The sequence below is a fragment of the Raphanus sativus genome, chromosome 8 (assembly GCF_000801105.2).
Source record: "Raphanus sativus cultivar WK10039 chromosome 8, ASM80110v3, whole genome shotgun sequence".
NCBI classification, from domain to species: Eukaryota; Viridiplantae; Streptophyta; class Magnoliopsida; order Brassicales; family Brassicaceae; genus Raphanus; species Raphanus sativus.
Window position 1 is genome coordinate 1,907,071 of NC_079518.1, and position 24,409 is coordinate 1,931,479.

The 24,409-nt window shown below is 32.7% G+C and overlaps 2 protein-coding genes and 1 long non-coding RNA gene across 4 annotated transcripts; 2 read left to right on the plus strand and 1 right to left on the minus strand.

Annotated features, from left to right (window-relative positions):
- The first annotated feature begins 1,810 nt into the window (after positions 1 to 1,810).
- On the plus strand, positions 1,811 to 5,110 carry LOC108822239 (G-type lectin S-receptor-like serine/threonine-protein kinase At1g11330). 2 transcript variants are annotated; one of them, XM_018595269.2, is made up of 7 exons: positions 1,811 to 3,229; positions 3,320 to 3,412; positions 3,505 to 3,698; positions 3,771 to 3,981; positions 4,064 to 4,301; positions 4,375 to 4,519; positions 4,602 to 5,110. In XM_018595269.2, exons 1-7 carry the CDS (start codon positions 1,951 to 1,953, stop codon positions 4,908 to 4,910), a joined length of 2,469 nt encoding a protein of 822 aa, XP_018450771.1. In that variant the 5' UTR covers positions 1,811 to 1,950; the 3' UTR covers positions 4,911 to 5,110. The 2 variants fall into 2 exon arrangements, with proteins under 2 accessions (XP_018450771.1, XP_018450772.1); XM_018595270.2 differs by having other exon boundaries at positions 1,812 to 3,229; positions 3,508 to 3,698.
- A 7,352-nt stretch (positions 5,111 to 12,462) lies between these two features.
- On the plus strand, positions 12,463 to 13,478 carry LOC108821607 (uncharacterized). Its single transcript, XR_001944606.2, has 3 exons — positions 12,463 to 12,940; positions 13,042 to 13,111; positions 13,205 to 13,478. It is a non-coding gene; the product is annotated as an uncharacterized LOC108821607 (long non-coding RNA).
- A 5,655-nt stretch (positions 13,479 to 19,133) lies between these two features.
- Positions 19,134 to 21,571, minus strand: LOC108819666 (pectinesterase/pectinesterase inhibitor 18-like). The gene is made up of 4 exons (XM_056992324.1): positions 20,972 to 21,571; positions 20,619 to 20,621; positions 20,243 to 20,510; positions 19,134 to 19,828 (listed from the first exon to the last, which is right to left on the minus strand). Exons 1-4 carry the CDS (start codon positions 21,569 to 21,571, stop codon positions 19,134 to 19,136), a joined length of 1,566 nt encoding a protein of 521 aa, XP_056848304.1.
- Positions 21,572 to 24,409: the final 2,838 nt, after the last annotated feature.

Here is a 24,409-nt window from a genome sequence, read left to right on the forward strand (position 1 = left end):
AGTGGCGAAACTAGGTTGAAAGGAAGGGGTGCACGTGCACCCATAATTATGAGTAATTATTTACAAACTAAAATTTTTACATTGAACATATTAGGTGATAGTAGCATATTTGGTTACGGTGCACCCTCAATATCTCAAGATCATGGGTTCGATTACCCCTATTTTAACTTTTGTCATTATATATATCAACTATTGAATAATGTGCACCCACTTTGAAAAAGGTCTGGCTTCGCCCCTGATCTGAGCACATAGTAAACATCATGTACGATGCATGCATGCAACAATGATTAGTTAATAGTTACATTAACTATCTTGTTTAGTGGAAACTATTGTGAAATTAGTCGGGTCTCCATCAGCCATCGCATCTTCGCTAGGTGACGTGGTTAAATAATGAATGAGTCTGACGGATAAAAGATTAAACGTCAGTTTATTAAAAAGAAAAAAGATTAAACGTCATCAATCATATCTAGACGTACAAATAGCTGATCAAATCAATGATTTTTTTTGCTAATAAGAAGAGCAAATCAATGATTGCACGCTTATACAAGTTGCTAGCACTGTTAAACCATTTTGCGAGTGACACAAGTGACAAGTGCAACTTATTTGAAAGAGTTAACAAATATAAATTCACATAATTTTTGTGGGCAGGCAATTAAACATACATTGTTAGATGTATAATGTATTAAAGAAAATATCAACGTTGTTATCTTTGTATAATGGACCCGTTTACACCATTCCTTCGATTCGAGACAATTGAATATACATAAAATTCAATTCGTATGTTAGTAACATTTACTACTACTGAAATATAGTCCATTCCTTTTGTCGGCGATATCGACTCGTATTAGCTAGCTGCATAAAAGAAAAAAGAAAAAAACTGGACTAAATTCTTTGGTTGGTTTAATTTCGATCAAATCTCTAAAACCGAATCGAACCGACGGAACAAACATTCATTTCATTTTTTGAAATCAAAATCCTCAAACCCCCCCCCCCCCCCCCCTAACTTGGCTAGTGTCTCGTCAACGAGACGAACTAATCCAGAGGTTTTGCTGGAATCATCATCATCACTCTCTGAGGAAAAGAATGGATCCAATCGCTTCTGTGGTTGAGAAAGTGAAGCTCTTTGCGAAATCGAGCGGGGACTTCTTAGTCTCCCGCCATTTCGGCTTCCACGAGTCTCCTCCTTCACGCCAGAATCCGGTATCGTTCTTGGAATCCGCCTCTCGTTTGAAATCTCTGTAATGGGTTGAAGAAAAGTATATACATTGATTTGTAAAAATGTGATCTTTAAAGCTCAAGAGGTTTTGTGTGTTGGGTTGGGGATGATACCATGTTCAGATCTTTAAAGCTCAAGAGGTCAGTTTCTATCACAGACAAACCAGAGGATGAAGTGGGCTGGGGCATGGGCGCTGGGGGAGTCTTCATCGATGGTTCAAGAAATCATGATCGGTTTCAGGTGGAATCGTATCTCAAATTCAACATAGGACATCGGTTTAGCTTAAGTCCAGGTCTTGTCTATCTCACAAACAGTAAAGGAAGAACCGTAGGCCTCATGCTACAGTCTCATTGGTCTCTGTAATCTTTAATGTTAAAAGTCATGACATGTTCATTTGTATTTACCACTGATTGTAATCTTATTTAGAGAAAGAAAAAAAGATGTAGCTGCCATATTGGAATAGTTAAGCCTGTACCAAAAAGGACAAATATAAAACCAAGTTGATCATTAATATCCCTAAGTTATTATCAGCGGTTATGGTAGGTGGATTTTACACCACTCAATAACTTTTAAGAAAAAAAAAATCTGAAGACTTGCTTCTGTCTGAGTCAATGCCCTCTCTCTTAGGGCTCATGTGTCATTCCAAGTCTTATCAGTTTACCTAGCTTTTCTTAGAGAAATATCTTCTAAAGAGAAGACAAACAAAAGGAAACAAAACTGGAACAGTTCTAGTTATGGTGGTTCTTGTGAGCACACGTTGTCGTTTTGTTCTTCTTCTGCTTGCAGCATTCTCTTGCTTCTCCTTGAAGCTCTGTTTCGGTAGTGAAGATAGTATCACGTTCTCGACTTCAATCAAAGACTCAGAGACACTTCTTAGCAGAAATGGTGTGTTCAGGTTTGGTTTCTTCACTCCTGTAAACTCCACTGCTCGGTTACGTTATGTTGGGATTTGGTACGACAAGACTCCAGTTCAAACCGTGGTTTGGGTTGCTAACAAAGAGGCTCCGGTTAATGACACTTCCGGTGTTGTTTCCATCTCTGAAGATGGAAATCTAGTGGTTAATGATGGTCTAAACCGACTTCTATGGTCTACAAACGTCACTTCTCCAAATGCTACTTTGGTTCAGCTAATGGATAATGGGAATCTTAGGCTACCAGATAGCAGAAACAACGGTGAGGTTCTTTGGGAGAGTTTCGAGCATCCTTATGACACTTTCTTGCCGAGAATGAGTCTAGGGACCAACAACAGAACCGGAGAGAATCTGAAACTTACTTCTTGGAGAAGCTCTGATGATCCTTCAACAGGGAACTACACAGCTGGTCTTGCTCCTTTCGCGTATCCCGAGCTTCTGATCTGGAAGAACAATGTTCCGATCTGGCGTAGCGGACCGTGGAACGGTCAGCATTTCATCGGTTTACCGGATGTGGATGGGTTTAGTCTAAACAATGATTACCAAGGAACAGCTTCGTTGTCTTACGCTAATGATTCTTTCATGTATCACTTGGATCCTGATGGAGTCATGTACCAGAGATACCTGAGTGCTTCCACGAGAGGTTTGAGGATCGGTGGGAGTATTACATCCACAGCTTGTGATGCATACGGTGAATGCGGTCCATTTGCGAGCTGCAGTTCTCGGGAAGTTCCACCTTGTAACTGCGTTAAAGGGTTTGAGCCAAAGAATCAAAAAGAGTGGTATAATGGGAACTGGACTGATGGATGTGTGAGAATAGTTCCATTGCGTTGCAAGAAGGAGAACAATGTGAGTAGTAGTAGTAGTAGAGGAAAAGGAGATGGGTTCTTGAAACTGCAGAAGATGAAAGTACCAGTCTCTGCGGAACGGTCACTAGCTGATGAGAAGGATTGTCCTGAACAATGTTTAGAGAACTGTTCATGCACAGCTTATGCTTATGATGGACGAATAGGATGCATGGTTTGGAGTGGTAGCTTAGTTGATATGCAATCATCTTTGGCAAGTGGCATTGATCTTTATATTCGGATTGCACATCCTGAAAGTGAGTTTCAAAAAAAATTAAAAAAAATTCTCTAGTAGCCTCACTTGATATCTTCTCATTTGACTTGTGTTTGGTCACCAAATCTTGTAGAAAGACATAGCTATCTAGCAATTGCGATAGGCGCTGCGTTTGTAGCTGCGGTCTTTCTTCTTTTAGCATGCCAGAAATTCAAAAAGCGTTCAGGTTAGAGTTTTGTTCACTCGTTTATAATAGCATTCAGATTGTTTTTCTTGTGTCATAATTGGTTTTGTGAATCATTTGCTTATTTGCCATAGCAGCACCAGAGAGCCGTAGAAGGCCAGAGCTGATGTTTAACAGAATGGAACCGGTTACAAATGAAAACGAGTCTCCTTACACGTTCAAGCCTAATGAGTTTCCACTTTTTGAGTTTCAAGTGTTGGCCAAATCAACGGATTACTTCTCTCACAGAAACAAGCTCGGACAAGGCGGGTTTGGTCCTGTTTACAAGGTAAGGCATTAAACAAGAATCCTTCAACAACAGTCATGTGTAATCTGTGTGTGTTTTTTGTTTCTTATTCAGGGGAAGTTACCAGAAGGGCAAGAGATTGCAGTAAAGAGACTCTCACGGGCCTCTAGACAAGGGCTGGAGGAGCTTATGAACGAGGTGGTTGTGATTTCGAAGTTGCAGCATAGAAATTTAGTAAGAGTACTTGGCTGTTGCATTGAAGGTGAAGAAAGGTTGTTAGTCTATGAATACATGCCTAACAAAAGCTTGGATGCATATATATTTGGTAAAACTTCTCCCCTCTGTTTTTCAACTCTGTTTTTTCAACTCTGTTTTTTTTTTTAACTATTTAGTAATGTTTTTCTCAGACCCAACTAAGCAAAAGATTCTTGATTGGAAGACTCGGTTCAACATCATGGAAGGAATTTCCAGAGGTCTTTTGTACCTTCACAGAGATTCAAGACTTAAGATCATACACAGAGATCTAAAAGCTAGCAACATTTTGTTAGATGACAATCTGAATCCAAAGATATCTGACTTTGGCCTTGCAAGAGTTTTCGAAGGGAATGAAGATGAAGCAGAAACAAGAAGAGTTGTTGGAACGTAGTAAGTATCCATTACCAAAAGACACTAACAAAACATTGTGAAACCAATATGAATGAATCTTTTGTTATTGTAGCGGCTATATGTCACCCGAATATGCAATGGAAGGTTACTTTTCTGAAAAATCAGACGTTTTCAGCTTGGGGGTTATCTTTCTAGAGATCATAAGTGGGAGAAGAAACTCTCATAAGGAAGAAAACAATCTCAACCTTTTAGCTTATGTAAGTTTACTACTACTACTACTAATCACTGTTTAGTAATTTTGCTAGCTCTGAAATTTACCTTTACATTTGTATTTTACAGGCGTGGAACCTGTGGAATGATGGCGAGGCTGCTTCTCTAGCAAATCCAGCCGTCTTTGATGAGTGTTTTGGGAAGGAAATAGCCAAATGTGTTCAGATTGGTTTGTTATGTGTGCAAGAACTTGCGAACGATAGACCGAATGTTTCGAACGTGATTTGGATGCTAACTACCGAGAATGCACACCTCCCCGAGGCAAAGCAGCCTGCGTTTATAGCGAGAAGAGAATTTTCTGTGGTTGGATTATCTGACCGGAGTAGTCAAATGGTCACTATCGATGATGCGAGTGTCACAGCTATAACAGGACGTTAAGCTCACAAAACCAATATGTGTGTTTATATATATGTTTTGAGAATCTCATATGTTTACAAACTTTGTTATTATGCTTATGTTTAATGGTTAGGTTAAAGATTAGGAGATGTATTTTAAAGAATTTATGTCAGGTCACTGACAACATGTTTTGTATTATTACCAGAGTTAAAACAACTTGTGTGAAACAATAGATTCTAGTACTGAACAAAACTACAAAACCAATATGTGTGTTTATATTATGTTTTGTGAATCTCATATGTTTACAACCTTTATTATTCTGCTTATGTGTTAAAGGTTAGGTTAAAGATTAGGAGATGTATTTTAAAGAATTTGTCAGGTTCACTGACAACATGTTTTGTATTATTACCAGAATTAAAAACAACTTGTGTGAAACAATAGATTCTAGTACTGAACAAAACTACAAAGAGAAGCCAATGCATGTTTACTTATGAAACTATTTCAAGATATCTTAATAAATGTGGAGAAAGTTATTGGTTAGGTTAAAGATTAAGGGATGTTATTTCAAAAAAGTTATGTCAGGTTCACTGATATACAAGACCGTATTGAGAGTTGCCATTAGGAAGGTTTTGATACCGCTGAGACTGCTGGTGAGAAGTGTTAATTCTCTGCCATCACCTAAGATGGTTATGTTAACCTTTCTCTTCCTGACATTGACAATCTCTTCATAGACTCCTTTCTTCATGTAGGTGATGTAGCATTCCTTTCTGTTTTCTGGAGCTGCCGCGACAGCGTCTGTCAAGTTTCCTGTCCTGTCCTTTGAAACAACAATATCAGCTTTACCCTTGATCGTCTAAATATATGTAATAACAAACAGAGAAATGTCATTTAACAGATAGATTATGTTATTGCCAAGTAGAGAGAAGAGATGCGTTTATTGAATGGCTCTTGGACTAATATATACTACAATGGATATTAGGTTAAACCAAAGATATAAAGAAACAAGATAACTTCCATAATATGATATGGAATATTTCCAATATGTAATGACTATATCCGTAATATACAAAGTTGTTGGACATCATTTGTCATCGCTCTATGGAACCCAATTCGCTAGATCCCGAATCGCCATTATTTTGAATTTGAGGATAGAAAACCACATTTTTTGTTTGGTTTTGTATTTGAACTTTTTTGTGTAGAGTGTTTGATAACTGCATGATCCAATTACCATATATTTACTAGTTAGTATATTTGTATTATATTTTTATTTTTACTTATTTTTTACTTATTTTTTACTTATTTTTCTTAAATCTTCACTTTTTATATTTTCATCTCTAATAATTTTCTGATAATTGCATGATCCAGTTACCATGTATTTATAGTTAGTGTGTTTGTATTGTGTTTCATTTATTTTTACTTATTTTTCTTAACTTTTCACTGAGTTGGTATCTTTTTAGAATAAAATTTATTCTCCAATTTATTTTTGTTTACTAGTTTTTTAAAGTTATTTTGAATGCCAATGTGTACAAGTTTCAAACTTGTTAGAAAATTATTTTACACACCTAATAAAAAACCTTGGTCCGCATGGTAATTTTTATTTGCTAACAGGGAATTTCACTTTATATTACTCTTACTAATATTTTTCTCTTTGTTTCAATAAAAGTGGTGATAAAAGTTTTTTGCAAAGATTAAGAAAATGTTTTTTATACAATTTTTTTGTTACATAAGAGTATCATTAATTAAATAAAACTAATTCAACCAATAAAAATACATTATTTTATAGTTGGTAACAAATTTCAAATGAGATTAATTTATTTGTTATAATAAAACATAATTTATTTTGCAATAATAATATTTTTAAACACCACTTATAATAAAACACAGAGAGTATCTAACAAATACATGATCCAATCACCATATACATACTGGTTTACTGTATTTGCTTGATTATGTTTATCATAGTTTTTTTTTTTACATTTCTTACAATTTAAAAGATATACCATTTTGAATAAATAATGTTAAACTAAAAAAATTTGATAAACTTTTTTTTTTGTCATCCATTTGATAAAAATATTTTGGATAAAATAACGTTATATTAAATAAAAGAAATGACAATAATACTGAAACTACTGACAACAGGTAAGATCGTATGTTTCATATGGATAAAAAACAAATGAATGAGGTTTTTTTGGTCAAATCATCGATTTTTATAGAAAGAATGAGTATTTATGCTATATAATTTAGTATATACATACCAAAAATTATAGTCAAAGTCCTATTTTATTAGAAACATTATTAGTTTGGTATTTGATTAGCAAATCTTTAGCTTACATTTTTTTGTTACTTTTTTTGGAAATTATAAAATCCAAATTTTATGGAACCATATCAATCTCCACTATCAATATATTCACGTGGCAATGCCTATAAATTTGGAACAAGACACACAATTCATTGTATAGTAAAATCTCATTTTAAGATGAATTTCTCAAAATTATGGGCTGAAACATATCTTCACATATTAGATCACTATTATCAAGAGTATCTTCGTATAATAGTATACATAAATTAATTGTCTGTAAATCCGTTGCATTGCCGGCAGACAACTTTCTTTGGTTCATTGCATCTGAATCGGAGAATTTAACATACATGTATACACAAAAAAAAAATCAAGATCTTCTCCTTAATCTTTCACAAAATTATGGCAAATCTTTATTAATTATTTTTATATTAAAAAGGCAATGACAACACCAGACCAAACAATATCATTACAGCTAGTAAACTAACATTTTGCTTTTTCTTTTACTATGTAACATTGCAGAATATAGACAATTATGGAAGGGTGGAAACACCGTAGCCTAGTAGTCAATGTTTAAAAGGCTTCTACACCCAAGTCTGGGGTTCGAATCCCAGGCGACGCAATTTCTACACCAGGAGGTCTGGGTTTCAATTCCCGGAAAAGGCGAATTATGCAGAATATTGGAGACAAGTTTTACAAGGGATCTTCAGCATGGCGCAAAGAATACCGTCAGTAATGGATTTCATAGGGCGGCTCAGGGTGATGCAGTCAGACATGAATTCTTATAAGGCTGATAAAATGGTCAGCTGTAATATCATCTATGTAATATTTCTCGTTGTTTCTAATAACATAATAAACCCGACAAAAAAAAAAGACAATTATGGAAGGTAGTTTTCTGATGACATTACCTCTCTTGATCAAGACTTCTAGTCTTGGCTTCATTTGTACTAATTCATCACTACATGTAGAAATATCAGTATCCACGCTGATGAGTTTATTTTTCACATCGAAGTATTTCTTGTCCATCAAAGCTTCGAGGGATAGATCACTATCTTGAAGAGCATCTTCATATAATCTAGCACATAAATCAATTGTCTGCAAATCTGTTGCGTTGCCTGCAGACAACTTTTTTGGTTTACCGCATCTGAAATGTTTCGAGACTGATATTTGATCAAAAGTTTAACGAGGTCAGAAAAATCTAAAGTTACAATTTTAGAGATTGGTTTTAAAAGCTCGTAACAAAGTGAAGAATCGACGCTTTCTTTTGTGCATATTATGTCGATCTCATCTTTTGTAACCATCATACCAAAGTTTTCATACGATAATGACACAACAAAAGGAAGTATAACAATTGTAAGAACCAAGAAAAGGTTTTTTTTTTCAAGTATGCAACCCATTTTTTGTTTAAAATGCTGGGAAAGTTATGTTAAATTTATATTGGCTGAAATATTTTCACATTTAAATGTGAATAGATTTATTTTTTCTCTTTCCTTATTAGCCGTAAATGTTAACATATCATAAAACAATTTGATTTGGTATTAGCAAAATCTTTTGTTAGCCATAAATGCTAACATATCATAAAGATTAATGCATTCAATGTTTTCTTTTCTCCTTTTATAGTTTGGATAACTTCTAATTTTTTTCTTACTTCCTGGATGTAAAACGATATAAAATAACACAAATTTGGAATAAGACTCACAATTCACTGTATAATAAAATCTCAATTTAAAATGAATTTCCCAAAATTATGGGCTGAAACATATCTTCACATTTGAATACCAACAGATTGTGTACCGTAATAAACTGATTTGAATCGATAGCAGCAATATCTCAAACAGTTAAAGCATTCAATGTTTTCTCCTTTTCTCTTTCTTGCTTTCATAATTTAGATAATTTATAAATTACAGATTTCGTTGGTGTAAAAAAATACACAAAACAACATAGATTATGGAATGAATCTTCGCACAAGTTCTCGGTTTCAATTGTAAATTTTATTTTTAGAAGAATATCACAAAGTTAATACAAAGATATCTAATGCTGCCGTTTTCGTGGGTTATATAAATGAGTTATGATTATGAGCTGAATTATTACAATCTACATTAAACATCTCTAACAACCCTTTAGCCATCCATTTTTTTTGAAGGTTTTTGCATTCTAACAGATTTTCACCTTCTTAAATTTGAAGAGGATGTACTATTCATCCCATTAAAATATTATTTATTTTTTACTTTACTCCCTACAACTATATATGTTTTATAATATTACGAATAACTTTTTATATATTATATTTTAGTACGTACTTATAGTTATAATTTCATAAATGTATTTCGAATAAAATTATTTTATTAACACGTTTTGTACTATTTATAAGTATATTTGACTACATATTACTTTATTTTCTCAAAATATTTTAGTTTGATATGTTTTAAATAGTATGTTTTATTAGCTTCTGAAAATTTTATAATCATAGATAAATATTATTAGTATTAAGGACTGAAATATAAATTACAAATTCTTTATAAAATAAATTTGAAGGTGATTATTGGAAAACCATCTCTTTATCTCTTTATTTTAAGGATAGACCCCGTTAAAAATGACGAGACTTGTCGGAGATTCCTTAGTGTTTAAACAGGCAACACCATATACAATCGAGGTTGTGGAGGTATAAAAATACCATTATTCCATTTGCATGTTCCTAAAAGTCAAAATTCAAAGAAAAAACAAGTGTTTTTGGCACAATTTATTTTGCTAACGGAAATAGTGCATGGGGGGGGGGGGAACAGAGAATCGAATGAGTTTTTTTTTTGTCAAACCATCTATTTTTGTAGAACGAATGAGTATTTATGCCATATAGTTTAGTATATACATACCAAAAATTATAGTCAAAGTCCTATTTTATTAGAAACATTATTAGTTTGGTATTTGATTAGCAAATCTTTAGCGTACATGTTTTTTGTTACTTTTTTGGAAATTATAAAATCCAAATTTATGCAATCTCCACTATCAATATATTCACGTGGCAATGCCTATAAAGACGAAATATCCACATAGCAGTTTTTTATTTTGATTTTGATTTGGCTTTTTGAATAATTTAGTTACCCGCCAAATCACCGGCACTCTGCTTCGGTTCTGTTAAAACCATTGTCAAACTCAAATCTGAACGGCGAAAGGATAACGTGACAAATCAGATGCGCAGAGACATACATGGATGTAAACACTTTATTCAAACTCTCTGGACCATTCTCAGGCAGACTTTTGCATTGTTTTATGTCACTGTTCTTCAGTTCAGAGAACAAACGGGAGGTTGATACAGAAAATCAACAGCGTAAATACAATCTATGTAGTTAGAACGAACTAGACTCCATAACAACAAAGAGCAAAAAGAACAAAAAATAAACAAAGAGGAACACAAGAACATGTACTTTCTTTCTATGTTCTCTCATCTAAGATGTGTGTTAAACTTTTTTTTCCTCCTATTATGATGACAAACAAAATTTGAAAAAGATAGAAACATCTCTATCTTGATAATCTAAGTGTTTTCTCAGCAGCAGTCCGGCCATCCCTAAGCACAACCGCCTTGAAAAAAACAAGTTCCCTCTGTCGTTCTTTGAGAGCTATGCAGTCATTCCAGCATCAAGGAAACAATGTGGGGTTTCTTCGTTTCTGAACACTCTACGAGAAGCCTTTTTCCGGACAAGGATGTATGTCAGCGTGAATAAAGTTATCAACCTGAAAATCATAGTTCACTTCAGATGGTGAAGAGGTAATATAAAGACGACAAAGATGCTAGTACCAGGAGCACCTTCAAGATAGCATGAGCCATGAGTACATGACTCCATCAGGATCCAATTAATAGTACAATTCACTAATTCAGCAAAAAATAAGCAAACCTCATATTTCATCTGAAACGTTACTAATATGGTATTTGATTAGTAAATCTTCAGTGGTACATATATTTTGTTTGTTACATTTGTGGAAATTATAAATTTTTTTTGTCAGTGGAAATTATAAAATTTAAACTAGATTTTGACCCGCGCTTTTAAAGCGCGGGATATCTTATGATGTAAAATTCTTTAACAATATTATAAAATGCATGGTATGTTGTCTATTTAACTTTTTCCATTTTAATCCGCATTTTTAAAACTCAATCTAGACCCGTATTCAATTTGTACTCACGATCTAACCGGTAAATCTATTAATCCGATATATAATTTAGCTTGAGTTTTAAGAAATAACCATTATTTAAAACTTCAATAAACCAGCAAAATAGCAAAAACCCGATGCTACCAGTTTAATTGAGAAATGATCGGTGTGTAATCCAATTTGATTTAACTTGTTATTTTTTAATTTAAAATATACTCTCAATGTTTTCATTAGATATTTAAATACTTAACCATTTTAATTTTATTGTACTTTTTATTATATGTGGTAACTCCACCTGTTACAAAAACTGTTTAATTGTTTTTTATATTTTATGTGAAACAAAAAATATAGAAAATATATTTAAAAATTTAGTAAATTTTTAACATGATTTTAATTGTATTTTTAATATTGATATATATAATTATATATTGAATTGATTAAACTATTGACATACATTTTACTTGCAGCCGACCCAATAACCAAATGACTAAAGCAGTCGGGTACAAAGTCTGCATAAATTTAAAAAACAGTGACTTAAACATATTTTTACTTTTTATAATTTTTATAATTTACAATTTTATTAAATTTGAACAAAATGATATATGATTTTATATACTAATACCGCGTATATTGATCATATATCTCGAAAGCTGATATAATTTATTGGTTATTTCAGATCTTAATATTATTTGAATACATTGAGTATTAGTAGGATAGTGTCGATCTATTAATTTTAGTAGTTAAGTAGGATTTTCTATTTGTGAAAAAAGTTATTAGGATATTTTTTCTAACGTATAAGACTTATTTTATGATTATTTGTAATCTTATGTAGTATTTAGAAGTTATCATTTTTTAAAAAATTGTCGAATATACTAAAAACTCTTAATGTATTAAAATTCATTAATTATTTTATGTTGCATATTAATAGGAAAATAGTATCTGCAGTGTACCAAATTTTCCATATTAATAGGAACTATATCTTCTCAATTTAAATAGTTACCATAATATTTGATTTTAAAAATTAAATGATAATGGCACTCATGTAAATAGTTTGAAAAGGCAAGGGGAAGTCTGAAAAAGTGCTGCTGTTTTAATTGTATTGATATACGGAATCGTATCACTCACTCCGCACTATCAAAATATCCACGTGGCACATCTGTACCGTTACGAATGCTCAAAAAAAAAAAAAAATCAATAGCGGATTCCGATAAACTAGAGAGCGGAGGAGCCGCCGTAATCGAGATGACGGCGGCAAGGCGGTGGAAGAGAGCGATAATTGGAAGGAATGTCACTGTGTTGGATTTCGAGCTGCTTTGCCAACGGTAACGCTTCACAGACTCAGGGGAAATGGAGGAAACTCGAGAGAACAACGATGGAGAATAAGGCGGCGATGTTATGCAATGCCTCGCGGATCGTCATCTCTGCATAGAATCCGCTTGGTACCATCTTTCATTCGAATACCAATTCAGTACAATGGATCTCTGAATTGTCTGCTTACCTCTGTTCTTGAGTTTGTAAATCATTGAAAGATGCTTGACTTTTTCTATGTATCTGACATCTTGCTTGCGTACTATTGATTGCATCCTAACTCGGTTTCTTGCCTATGCGGATAAGAAGGAAGTTTAACATTATAGTAAGAATATTCTCATTCTTTTTGTTGTTTTCTCTATGAATGTGTCAAAAAAGTTATTTGTTTTTTTGTCCTGCATCCTGACCTTTTCGATTCTCTAACAGGCTTGCTTGTGGTAGTTTCTTTGATGATTGCATCCAAAATTTCATCCGTCCATTCTGTACATTAACTCAGGTGTGTATTTATTTGTTCACAGATGATTTCCCTTGAGATCAAGCTGTATCTGTTGTGCCCTTTTGGCTTCAGTTTGCCTGTGATGTGTTGCAGGAGTCTGTATCTGGCATGGTCGAGGAGACGCACAATGTCCCAATGACCCTTTCTTGAGCTGCATTCGCCTCCCTTTATTGCATTCGCCTCCAAAATAATAAATTTATGGTTCCACCATAGCTACTAGACCTGGTGAAGCCTAAAGGATCATCTTTATTCTTATTTTTACATTTTAGCTGAAGAAACAAATGGCAATCGATATGTTGATCTTGGACGGACAATCAAATGTATATGTGCCAAATGAATCTTTTATATTCAGACATATATAAACAAATGGCAATCGAACCAAATCTGCATACTCAAAGAATCAAGATCTTCTCCTTAATATTTCGCAAAGTTATGACAAACCTTTATTAGATATTTTTATATTAAAAATGCAATGACAACATCAGACCAAGCAATATCATTATAGTAAATTAACAATATGCTTTTTCTTTTGCTAGATAACATTCCAGAATACACAAAATAATGGAATAGAGATTTGAAATCACTTTATTTCTCGTGATCAAGACTTCGAGTCTTGGCTGCATTACTACTAATTCATCTCTACATGTACCCATATTGGCATCTAAGCCTGTGATGTAAATGTTTACATTGAAGTATTTCTTGGCTGCCAAAGCTTGGAGAATATAATGATCAGTGTCATAAAGAGTATTTTCATATAATCTTACACATAAATCAATTGTCTCCAAATTCGTTGCGTTGCCTGCATTACTACTTTATTTGGTTCATCGCATCTGAAACATTTCGGTACTGATATTTGATAAGAAACTTAGTGAGGCCAGTAAAATCTAAAGCTGAAATTTTAGGGATTGATTTCAGAAGCTCAAAACAAAGTGAAGAATTGACATATTTTTTTGTGCATATGATGTCGATCTCATTTTTTGTAACCATCATACTAAAATTTCCATATGATGATGACACAACAAAACGAAGCAGAACAATTATAAGAACCAAGAAAAGATTATTTTTGATGTATGCAACCATTTTTTGTTTAAAGTAAATTGAGAAGTTAAGTGATATTTATACAGGGTGAAACATATTTCACATATAAATGTGACCAGATTTTGTTTTGTTTTTTTTTCTTTGTTAGCCGTAAATGCTAATATATCATAAAACAATTTGATTTGGTATTAGCAAAATCTTTTGTAGCCGTAAATGCTAACATATCATAAAGATTAATGCATTCAATGTTTCCTTTTCTCTTTTTATAGTTTGGTTGACTTCTAATTTTTTTTCTTACTCCCTTGATATATAACGATATAGAACAACATAAATTTGGAATAAGACAACACAATTCATTGTATAGTAAAATCTCATTTTAAGATGAATTTCTCAAAATTATGGGCTGAAACATATCTTCACATATTAGATCACTATTATCAAGAGTATCTTCATATAATAGTACACACAAATTAATTGTCTGTAAATCAGTTGCATTGCCGGCAGACAACTTTGTTTTGTTCATTGCATCTGAATCAGAAGAATCTAACATATATGTATACACAAAAAAAAAATCAAGATCTTCTCCTTAATCTTTCACAAAATTATGGCAAATATTTATTAGTTATTTTTATATTAGAAAGGCAATGACAACACCAGACCAAACAATATCATTACAGCTAGTAAACTAACATATTGCTTTTTCTTTTACTATGTAACATTGCAGAATATAGACAATTATGGAAGGTAGGTTTCTGATGACATTACCTCTCTTGATCAAGACTTCTAGTCTTGGCTTCATTTGTACTAATTCATCACTACATGTAGAAATATCAGTATCCACGCCGATGAGTTTACTTTTTACATCGAAGTATTTCTTGTCCATCAAAGCTTCGAAGGATAGATCACTATCTTGAAGAGCATCTTCATATAATCTAACACATAAATCAATTGTCTGCAAATCTGTTGCGTTGCCTGCAGACGACTTTATTTGGTTTATCGCATCTGAAATGTTTCGAGACTGATATTTGATCAAAAGTTTAACGAGGTCAGAAAAATCTAAAGTTGCAATTTTAGAGATTGGTTTTAAAAGCTCGTAACAAAATGAAGAATCGACGATTTCTTTTGTGCATATTATGTCGATCTCATCTTTTGTAACCATCATACCAAAGTTTACATACGATGATGACACAACAAAAGGAAGTATAACAATTGTAAGAACCAAGAAAAGGTTTTTTTTTTCAAGTATGCAACCCATTTTTTGTTTAAAATGCTGGGAAAGTTATGTTAAATTTATATTGGCTGAAATATATTTTCACATTTAAATGTGAATAGATTTATTTTTTCTCTTTCCTTATTAGCCGTAAATGCTAACATATCATTAAACAATCTGATTTGGTATTAGCAAAATCTTTTGTTAGCCATAAATGCAAACATATCATAAAGATTAATGCATTCAATGTTTCTTTTTCTCCTTTTATAGTTTGGATAACTTCTAATTTTTTTCTTACTTCCTGGATGTAAAACGATATAAAATAACACAAATTTGGAATAAGACTCACAATTCATTGTATAATAAAATCTCATTTTAAAATGAATTTTCCAAAATTATGGGCTGAAACATATCTTCACATTTGAATACCAACAGATTGTGTACTGCAATAAACTGATTTGAATTGATAGCAGCAATATCTTAAACAGTTAAAGCATTCAATGTTTTCTCCTTTTCTCTTTCTTGCTTTCATAATTTAGATAATTTATAAATTACAGATTTCGTTGGTGTAAAAAAATACAAAACAACACAGATTACGGAATGAATCTTCGTACAAATTCTCAGTTTAAATTGTAAATTTTATTTTTAGAAGAATATCACAAAATTAATACACTTTTTCGTGGGGTATATAAATGAGTTATAATTCATCCTCTTAAATTTTAAAAGGATGCACTATTCATCACATTAAAATACTATTTATTTTTCATTTTACTCCCTAAAACGATACTCCTTCCGAGAAGTTATGTGAGATTTATATATATATATATATATATATTATTATTGTTTTGAAACAACGCGAGATTTATATAGGTAGTAACATATTTTCACATTTAAATGCAAACAGATATTGTATTTTCTTTTCTTTTTGGCCGCAAACGCTACATTTCATAACACAAATTTGGGATGAAGTCACATCTAACCTTGTAGTAAATCCTCATTTTAGGGTGAATTTCTCACAAATTATTAACTGAAACATATCTTCACATTTAGATGCAAACAGATTCTGTACCATATTAAGCTTATTTGAGTTGATATAAGCAATATGTCAAAAAAATAAATTCAGTGTTTATCTCATTTTGATAATTTACGTAATTTGAAATGTTCATATTTATTGATATAAACAATACAAAATAACATAAATTTGGAAATAATTGTTGTCCTGCTTGTGGTATATGGTAGTCCATGTTGAAAAGTAAAAATGTTGTCTAGATTTGGTTATTTATGTTATTAAATTATATTTTCTGGTCATGTGTAGAAAAGATTTTATATTTAATCGTGTGATTCAACCGGAGTACTAGAATGATACTCTTTCCGTTTTTTTAAAATGTATTCTCTAAAATTTTCGCACTTATTAAGAAACTATATTAAAACTTAGTTATTAATGCATAATTTTTTGTAATTTAATTTTCTTATATTTTAAAACTAATAGGATTTCAAAAAAATGTAACTAATATTTTTGAAACACACAATTTTCATTATTAGTTGACAAAATATGTTTTGAAAACATAAAAAAATATATTTTTTTGAAACATTTTTTTCCTGAAATATACATCTTTCTGAAACGGAATGAGTATATAACATATCAAGAAGTAATTTGAATATCGTATATGTGTTGATTACATAGTTAGTAGATAATATTTTTTAAAATTTATGTTAATCATAGAAAGACTAGTGGAACCCACAAATCATTATGAAAGATATCAAAATATTTCTAATGTACGTTATGACTTCTGAGCCTAATCATTACAAGTTTTAATTAAAAAGAAAGTATATTGTGTGACTGGATGTTGAAGAAGACAAGAGTTTACAATACATGATGCATCATCTTAAAGTTAAGGCCCAGGTACAGTTTATGGGTAACTTAATTAAAGTCAAAGTGTTTAAACCTGTTTAAAAGGTGTTTAACTAAACCTATTGCAACGTGAATGTATGGGCTTTGTAGAACGGAAAAGTGTACCAACGAATTAGACATGGGAGATAAAAACTTAGTTGAGTTGAAGAAAGGATGAACGGGCTTTGCCAAACATAATGATCATCTTTAAGCCGATAACTACAAGCATTTTGGTGGTGTACTGGTATTGGCAGGCCCGGGTTTGAGAGCAAACATTCAATACATCCGTATGGGCCTACTATTTTTGTCAAATTTTAAGGCCTAGTTTTTTTATTGGTATTACTTATAAATATATAAAGTTGTTATGTGTATGGTATATTGTCGATAAATAAGAAAGGTGGTGGAAAATAAAAATACTGTGTTATTAAACAAAAATGAATTAAAAGGCCAAAAAATATTATGAAGATAACAAAAAAAAAGAAACTAAATGATTTAGAATAATTTTATGAATTGCCTACCTAGTAATGTTTACAATTCTGGTTTCAGTTGTCTCAGCCGAAAAAACTTCTTGAAACTAAAGTTGATAATGTCATATTTACGGTCAACTATGTTACAGGAAAGATTAAATGGTTTGACAATGTTGTCAACTGATAATCAAGAACTTTGATTACGAAAGTTTTGAGGATATTGTAATTTTTTAATTATAAATTTGGGGTTTCTATCGACAATTTTTTATATATATTATTTAGAGCATCAGTTTTGTATTTCGTATTGAATCATGAATATCTCAAGACCGGCACTGGGTATTGGTTCTATTTACATTAAACAACCCATCAATGTCTAAAGTGTTTGGCTGTATCCTTTCACACTTCGAATATGTGATTTTGTATTTTTAGAAGTTTTCTTCGTGTAGTTTTAAATAGATGAATACTTGTTTAATGTCAATTTCATGTATTCATAGAATTGGTGAACCTAAAGGATTATCTTTACATGTTAGCCAGCTGAACGAGACAGATAGAAGTGGGTATGTTGAACTTTGACAAAAAAACTCACATGTATATCTCCTATACGTACATGTCAAATGAATCTTTAGTTTAATGATATAGACTTAATTCAGAAAATGTCATTTGTTTGTTCTTGTTGGTCAAATGAGTTCTATCTGGCTGTCTATTTCATAGTAGATGTTGAATACATGAATTACAGTTATGTATGTTAGCAATTTAAACAAAATGTGTTCAAGCGAACAATGGAATATATTAACGAAGGTAGTAAGAGTAGACAGAACAAGTTTTTTGTTGCCAACCAGAACCATCCATATGCTAAGTCCATAAGAGCTGTTTTAAGCTTGAAATATATTTCGGCGGCTTGGATTTGCAATAATGTTGTGTTATATAGTGCTACTCCTTTCTAAATGTCCTCAAGCTACTAATGTTGCGTTACAATTTCTCTCCTCTTTCCGTAGAAATGTTAATGGGCCAAGAAATGTTTTTTGGCGTAAAAATACTTTGGGCCAGGCTGTCGACGATTACAGTACACTAAAATATAATCCTCAAAAGTCATAATTGTTAACTAAATACAATTTAACCATAATTGGAAAAGTGTGACTTGAACAAGCAACCTTTTTAATTAAGTACGGTGTTTTGACTCACAATTCGCGTTACAAATGATATAGACAAAGAAATGTATAGCAATGACTTTGGCTGAAGTTATAAAATTTTAAGTTTGAAGAATTGTATTTGAGAAAATATGATAAGAATAATTGTTTTTTCTTTCTCTTAGTGCCGATAGTTGATTGAGAAACGAAAATTCATAGCTTTTCAATTTCAGGGTTTATAACAGAAAATAATACAAATATAGTTAATTATGAAAATCACTATTTGTATTCAAAGTCCTTCCTCGTAAGGAACTCCCCTAGATCTAATCCACGACCCTCCTTCTAGAAGTTTTTCAATTGTGAATTCTGCAGCTTCTTTCGGATCCTTTATTGATTCGAATCCTTCCCATTTAACTCTCTTGTTTGTGTACGCCCCCGGGCCAATGTTCTGATATTCCCCGTAGTATAATGTTGACAAGCGTCCTTTATCGTTGTCCCACGGTGCCCAACCCGCTGGATCAATGAGGTCGTCTATAAAAGACTTCATAACTACGACTGTTGCGTAAGGACCCCACGGACGTCCTAGAAATGTCTTTACCGTGCCCTTGACTGGAGCAAGATCCTGAGTTGCCATTATTCTGCATTTGTGGATAGAAAAACACGTCTTCAGAACCTTTTTCTCGCACTTTTGAGCAGTGATCATGTTCTGTTGCCCCTGGAGTGGTTTTCTGGCCTCAATGTCGCATTTCTGGAACACGGCTGTCGCATTTCCACAGATGAAATCTACCGTGCCTGTGATGTAGCAGTCGCGGTAGAAATGTGTCCCCTCGTGCGCGTATAGGGTATCTTGATAAGCATCGATAGTGCAACGGTATACGATTGCTCTATTGGCAGTGATTCGGAGAGCCACGGCCTGTTCCTTAGCCGGCCCGGCTATGTTCCTGATGCAGATGTCCTGGGCCATAAACCCATCTGCATTGACGCCTGCAATTAAGCGAACCCGTAATTGTTTTAACTGATGTGTTTTTTTTAACACTAACTGATGTGTTTTTTTATATTTACATACAAAATGATATAGTCAAACTTTTCAATGATATTATATTATTTTTATTTTGAAAAACCATAAGACATCTTTTAATAGGAAATGATTTAAAAAAATTTGTTAAGTATGTGAATTCATTTCATGAGAAATGGCAAAATGATACAAGGTAATCCTTGGATCTCAAGCTGTTACCAAGCGAATTTCTGCCTATGAATCCCCAAGAAAATTTTAAAAACCCATATATAATTAATTAGGTCTAATCTTAGTTGGTTGATTAACCATGATTAAGGCTAAAGCTTAGACGATACCAAAAATGATTTTAAAAATGATATTCTAAAAAGCAATGTGAATATTACCAAGTGTTGCGGAATCGTATGTACTGATATGATGATCAGCGCAGTTCAAACTGCCGGTGAGAAACGTGGAGTCCCTTCCCTCGCCTAGGATTGTTATATTCCTTTTATTCTTCTCGATCACAACGTTTTCATGGTAGTCACCTTTCTTCACTAATATGGTGTACCGGGTCGCGCTATTCTCCGGGGCGGAGGCGACTGCCTCCTTTACAGTCTTAAAATTTCCGGTGCCATTCTCTGCAACAATAACGTCTGCTTTATTTGCAAGAGCCTGTAATAATATAACATATGAAATTAAGTTAATGCCAATAAAATGTTATAACAAGATATATATATATGAAATTCAGTTAGGAAACTCAAGGAGCAGTGATAAGTTTACATGCTATACAGAATTAAAAGAACATAAAGGAAATCCTAGAAGCATTAAAAACAAGGATACGGTTTTAATCTCTCGGTTGTCGCTATTTTTATTCGATAAACGTCACAATAACTAATTCACGAGGAACTTATAAAAGAAGACTAATAACTCACGAAAAGCAGAATTAGGGTTTTGGGCTATAAATCAATGGATCCGTATACCGTACGTATTGGTTCGTATTTGGCTTTGTCTTGGGTAAGAAGTTAAATATCTATATTCTTTGGTAATTTCGAATCATGATTGACTACTAGAAATTAAAGATCTTAATAAACGCTAACTTAACCAATGAAATTTAACGTGCAATTGTTTATAACCTCCATGGATATGTTCTTGGTGTGACCTTCACGTTGACCTGAAGAGAAAGATGGCAATTGGGACGTATCTGACGGATCTTGGAGGAGGTTCGAACCAACATCCCATGGTACGGCCAACCCGGAAGAAGAAGAAGGCAGATGGATCTTCACGGGTTCTTCCCAAGCTCCAAGAGTAGGTACAAAAGGACCTGGAGCCGGAGACACGGCAGTGGTTCTCAGATCAGCTCCACCAGCGAGAATGCCTTCTACAGCAGCGACGGTTACCATAGGGCCTTTGTTAGTCGCCTGCGTGGCTATGTTCTTGGTATGACCTTCATTTTGACCCGAAGGGAGAGATGGCCACTGGGACGTCGGGTACGACAGATCTTGGGGGAGGTTCGAGCTAGCCTTTCCTTCTACGGACGCTGAAGGAGAAAGCTTCAGTGGCTTTGCCCACGCTCCTAGAGTAGGTACAAAAGGACCAGGAGCTTGAGACACGGCAGTGGTTCTCAAGTCAGGAGAATCGACAGCAACGGGAGGATGTGAATCTCCACCAGTTACAGTGCCTTCGACAGCAGCGGCGGCTACGATAGCGTCTTCGTTAGTCACCGGTGATTGCATTTTCGAGGAGATGGAGATCGAGAGAGAGAGAGAGATAATTAGTTTCTTTTTAGGGTTTTCTGTAAATTTGTTTGTACTTTGATATTTTCACCAACTGCATTGTCTGCTATAAATAAGAGTTCAACACCCTTTTCTGTGGTAAAAGTATAACTTTTTTATAAAGTTTTTTTAAGTAAGCAAGTTACTGTTCGACTTCTTTCACATAATGACAATGCAGAAATATCGTGCGCGTGGAGTTAGGTTTGACTGTGCACAAAGAAAAATCCTCCCTTTGGGTTTAGTTTCAAACTCGTTTTCTATAAAAAGGTGTCTATGGTTTTTCAATAAAATTAATAAAATCATTTTAAATAGTTTGAAATAATCATTTTATATGTGCATGTGAAAAATAAATATCTCAACTAAAACAAACCGTTTGATATAAAAGTTACTCTACATGATAATATATTATCTCCTTTGTTTGAAATTATTTTTATTTGTACCATCATAAAGATATACCTCAAAGTGATATTCAGTTTATGGTTGATTAGTAGATTATTAAGGGGTCATTTTACGCTAGTTACGGTACGTTGAATTTAGTAGTGCTAAATGGGTGAAAAAGGTATACTATGACAGAAAATCATGATCATCTAGTATTTGCTCAGATTTTTTTTAACATACATATTACCTATTAATCTATTATAGTAGTAAGGATGTAATTTTGTTTGTTAAATTTTGTTTGACCCTGATTGAAGTTTGTATTGATTAGTGGTGGTATAATTCAAATATACATTCCGAATCAGTCACATTGAATCTTGGGTATTTGACATAACCAATTTTATTGTAAAAGACATGGTATTACCATATATATTAGCATATGGGCAAAAAATTAGAAGAAACAATATATAGTGTAAATGCTGATTGTATATATTGCATATGCATGCACGAATAAGAAACACGCAATACTGAAACTATCTATGATAATGTGATGGCAAATCTACTCATGCGTACGTGTACATGCAAATGTATAACAACAATTTTGGTGGTTTCGCATGTAATCACCATCTTAATGTCATCACCTAACTACTTAATCTTTTTTTCTTTTACTTTTGATAAAGTTAATGTATAGCGTGTTATATCATACATAAATTATTACGATGACCAGACATTTATGTGTATCATTTTAATAATAAATAAACAATAACTAGAAGAAAACTCAATTTCAGGTCGCTCGATATATTTTTAGTTACTTGCGAACTGCAACCATACATTTTAATTACATGTGAAGTTATGACTTCTTTTCGTGGATGCACAAAGAATATTTATTTACCTGTTGGCTGGTAGTGAAGAACCCATTTCTAAAAATGCCTATGGTTCTTTATTCGTTATATACAGATAATGCATTTTCTTAAAACCTTTAGAAAACAATTATTCAGCATGTGTTATCTTTCCATAGATGTCTAAGATCATTTTAGACGGTAAAATTCTTATCAAAATATTTTAAATAAAATGATAAGAAGTTTAAAGAAAAAAAAAAGAGAAAAGGCAGCAGGTTTTCAAATGAGGATTCGTAAGAAATCCTCTAAAACATTTTAAACCATTTATCATCCTGTAATTGGATTTATCTTTCAAGTAAAATTAATTTAATTATCTAATAAAATCATAGTGGTTTAGATATCTATTTTGAGGTATTGGGCGTCGGAAATGATCTAATGTGAACTATATGTCAATCTAAACAAACCGGTTGAGGAAAGTATTAGATGCTTATGTTTTTCTCCCTTCTCTCTGAAGATGCTATATTAGGATTAAAGACAAATGTAATTTTCAAGTTGTGGTTGTTCACCTGTTTATAAAGAGTATTGTAGTTTCCTACTTAATCTCAAGAGACTGCAATATGCGTAGTGCACAATCTAACCGTTAATGGTTATACACTATGCAAACCAATCAAATATTTGGAAGAGATGATGATATACTAGCGATTATATTAATCAAACATTAAGATTACATCCTATTCATTTATTTTCTTCTTGCTACTAGTTAGTGCACTAGCCAAGTTGTCAAATCCATAATTCGGCTAAAATAATTCTTACATGCTAATTACGGATCATTATATACATGTGTTTAGGACTTAGCTAGTGAAATATGTAAACGCGCGCGCAGTGACCTATTTGCAGCTTAATGTTGATAACAACCATTTTGGATAAATAATGCTAAATAAATAAAAGAAATCACAATACTTACGAAAATACTGTCAAAAGTATTGTCACCTAGATAGTAAAGTAGTATGTCTTATATAGGTTTTAAAAAAATATATAACTATTTATACTATATAGTATAGGCATACAAAAAATTAGTCATACTCCCATTTGGTTATACGTTATAGGCGATTAAAACGTTATTAGTTTGGTATTTGATTAGCAAATAGCGTCACATTTTCTGTTGAAAAAAAAAAAATCTTACAGTCACATTTTTCTTTTTTAATTTGGATTTATCTTTAAAGACAGATGAAATTTAATTCTTAATAAATGCATAGTCGTTTGGTTTGAGATACTGCGCGTTGAAAGTGATCTAATGTGAATTATATCAATGTAAACAAACCGGTTGAGGAAAGTGATCTAATGTGTATTATGTCAATGTAATCCTATATTAAGATTAAAGACAAACGTAATATTCAACTTGTGATTATTCTTGATCACTTGTTTATAAATACATATTATTATAGTTTCCCACTTAGTCTCAAGAGACTGCAAAACATATATGCATGTGTAGTGCATAATCTAACCGTTAATATTTAATTTCTCATTCGGTATTTGGAATGAGATGGTAAAATTACTCATCGGTTATATAATCAAACGTCTATAT

Excerpts from the sequence above, each read along its gene's own strand:
- LOC108819666 (XM_056992324.1), bottom strand. The coding sequence starts at position 21,571 with ATGCAATCACCGGTGACTAACGAAGACGCTATCGTAGCCGCCGCTGCT. Across the intron at positions 19,829-20,242 it reads ATACGATTCCGCAACACTTG|GCGTCAATGCAGATGGGTTT; the intron begins GTAATATTCACA and ends GCTTAATTGCAG.
- LOC108822239 (XM_018595269.2), top strand. The coding sequence starts at position 1,951 with ATGGTGGTTCTTGTGAGCACACGTTGTCGTTTTGTTCTTCTTCTGCTT. Across the intron at positions 3,699-3,770 it reads GGTTTGGTCCTGTTTACAAG|GGGAAGTTACCAGAAGGGCA; the intron begins GTAAGGCATTAA and ends TTTCTTATTCAG. Across the intron at positions 4,520-4,601 it reads ATCTCAACCTTTTAGCTTAT|GCGTGGAACCTGTGGAATGA; the intron begins GTAAGTTTACTA and ends TGTATTTTACAG.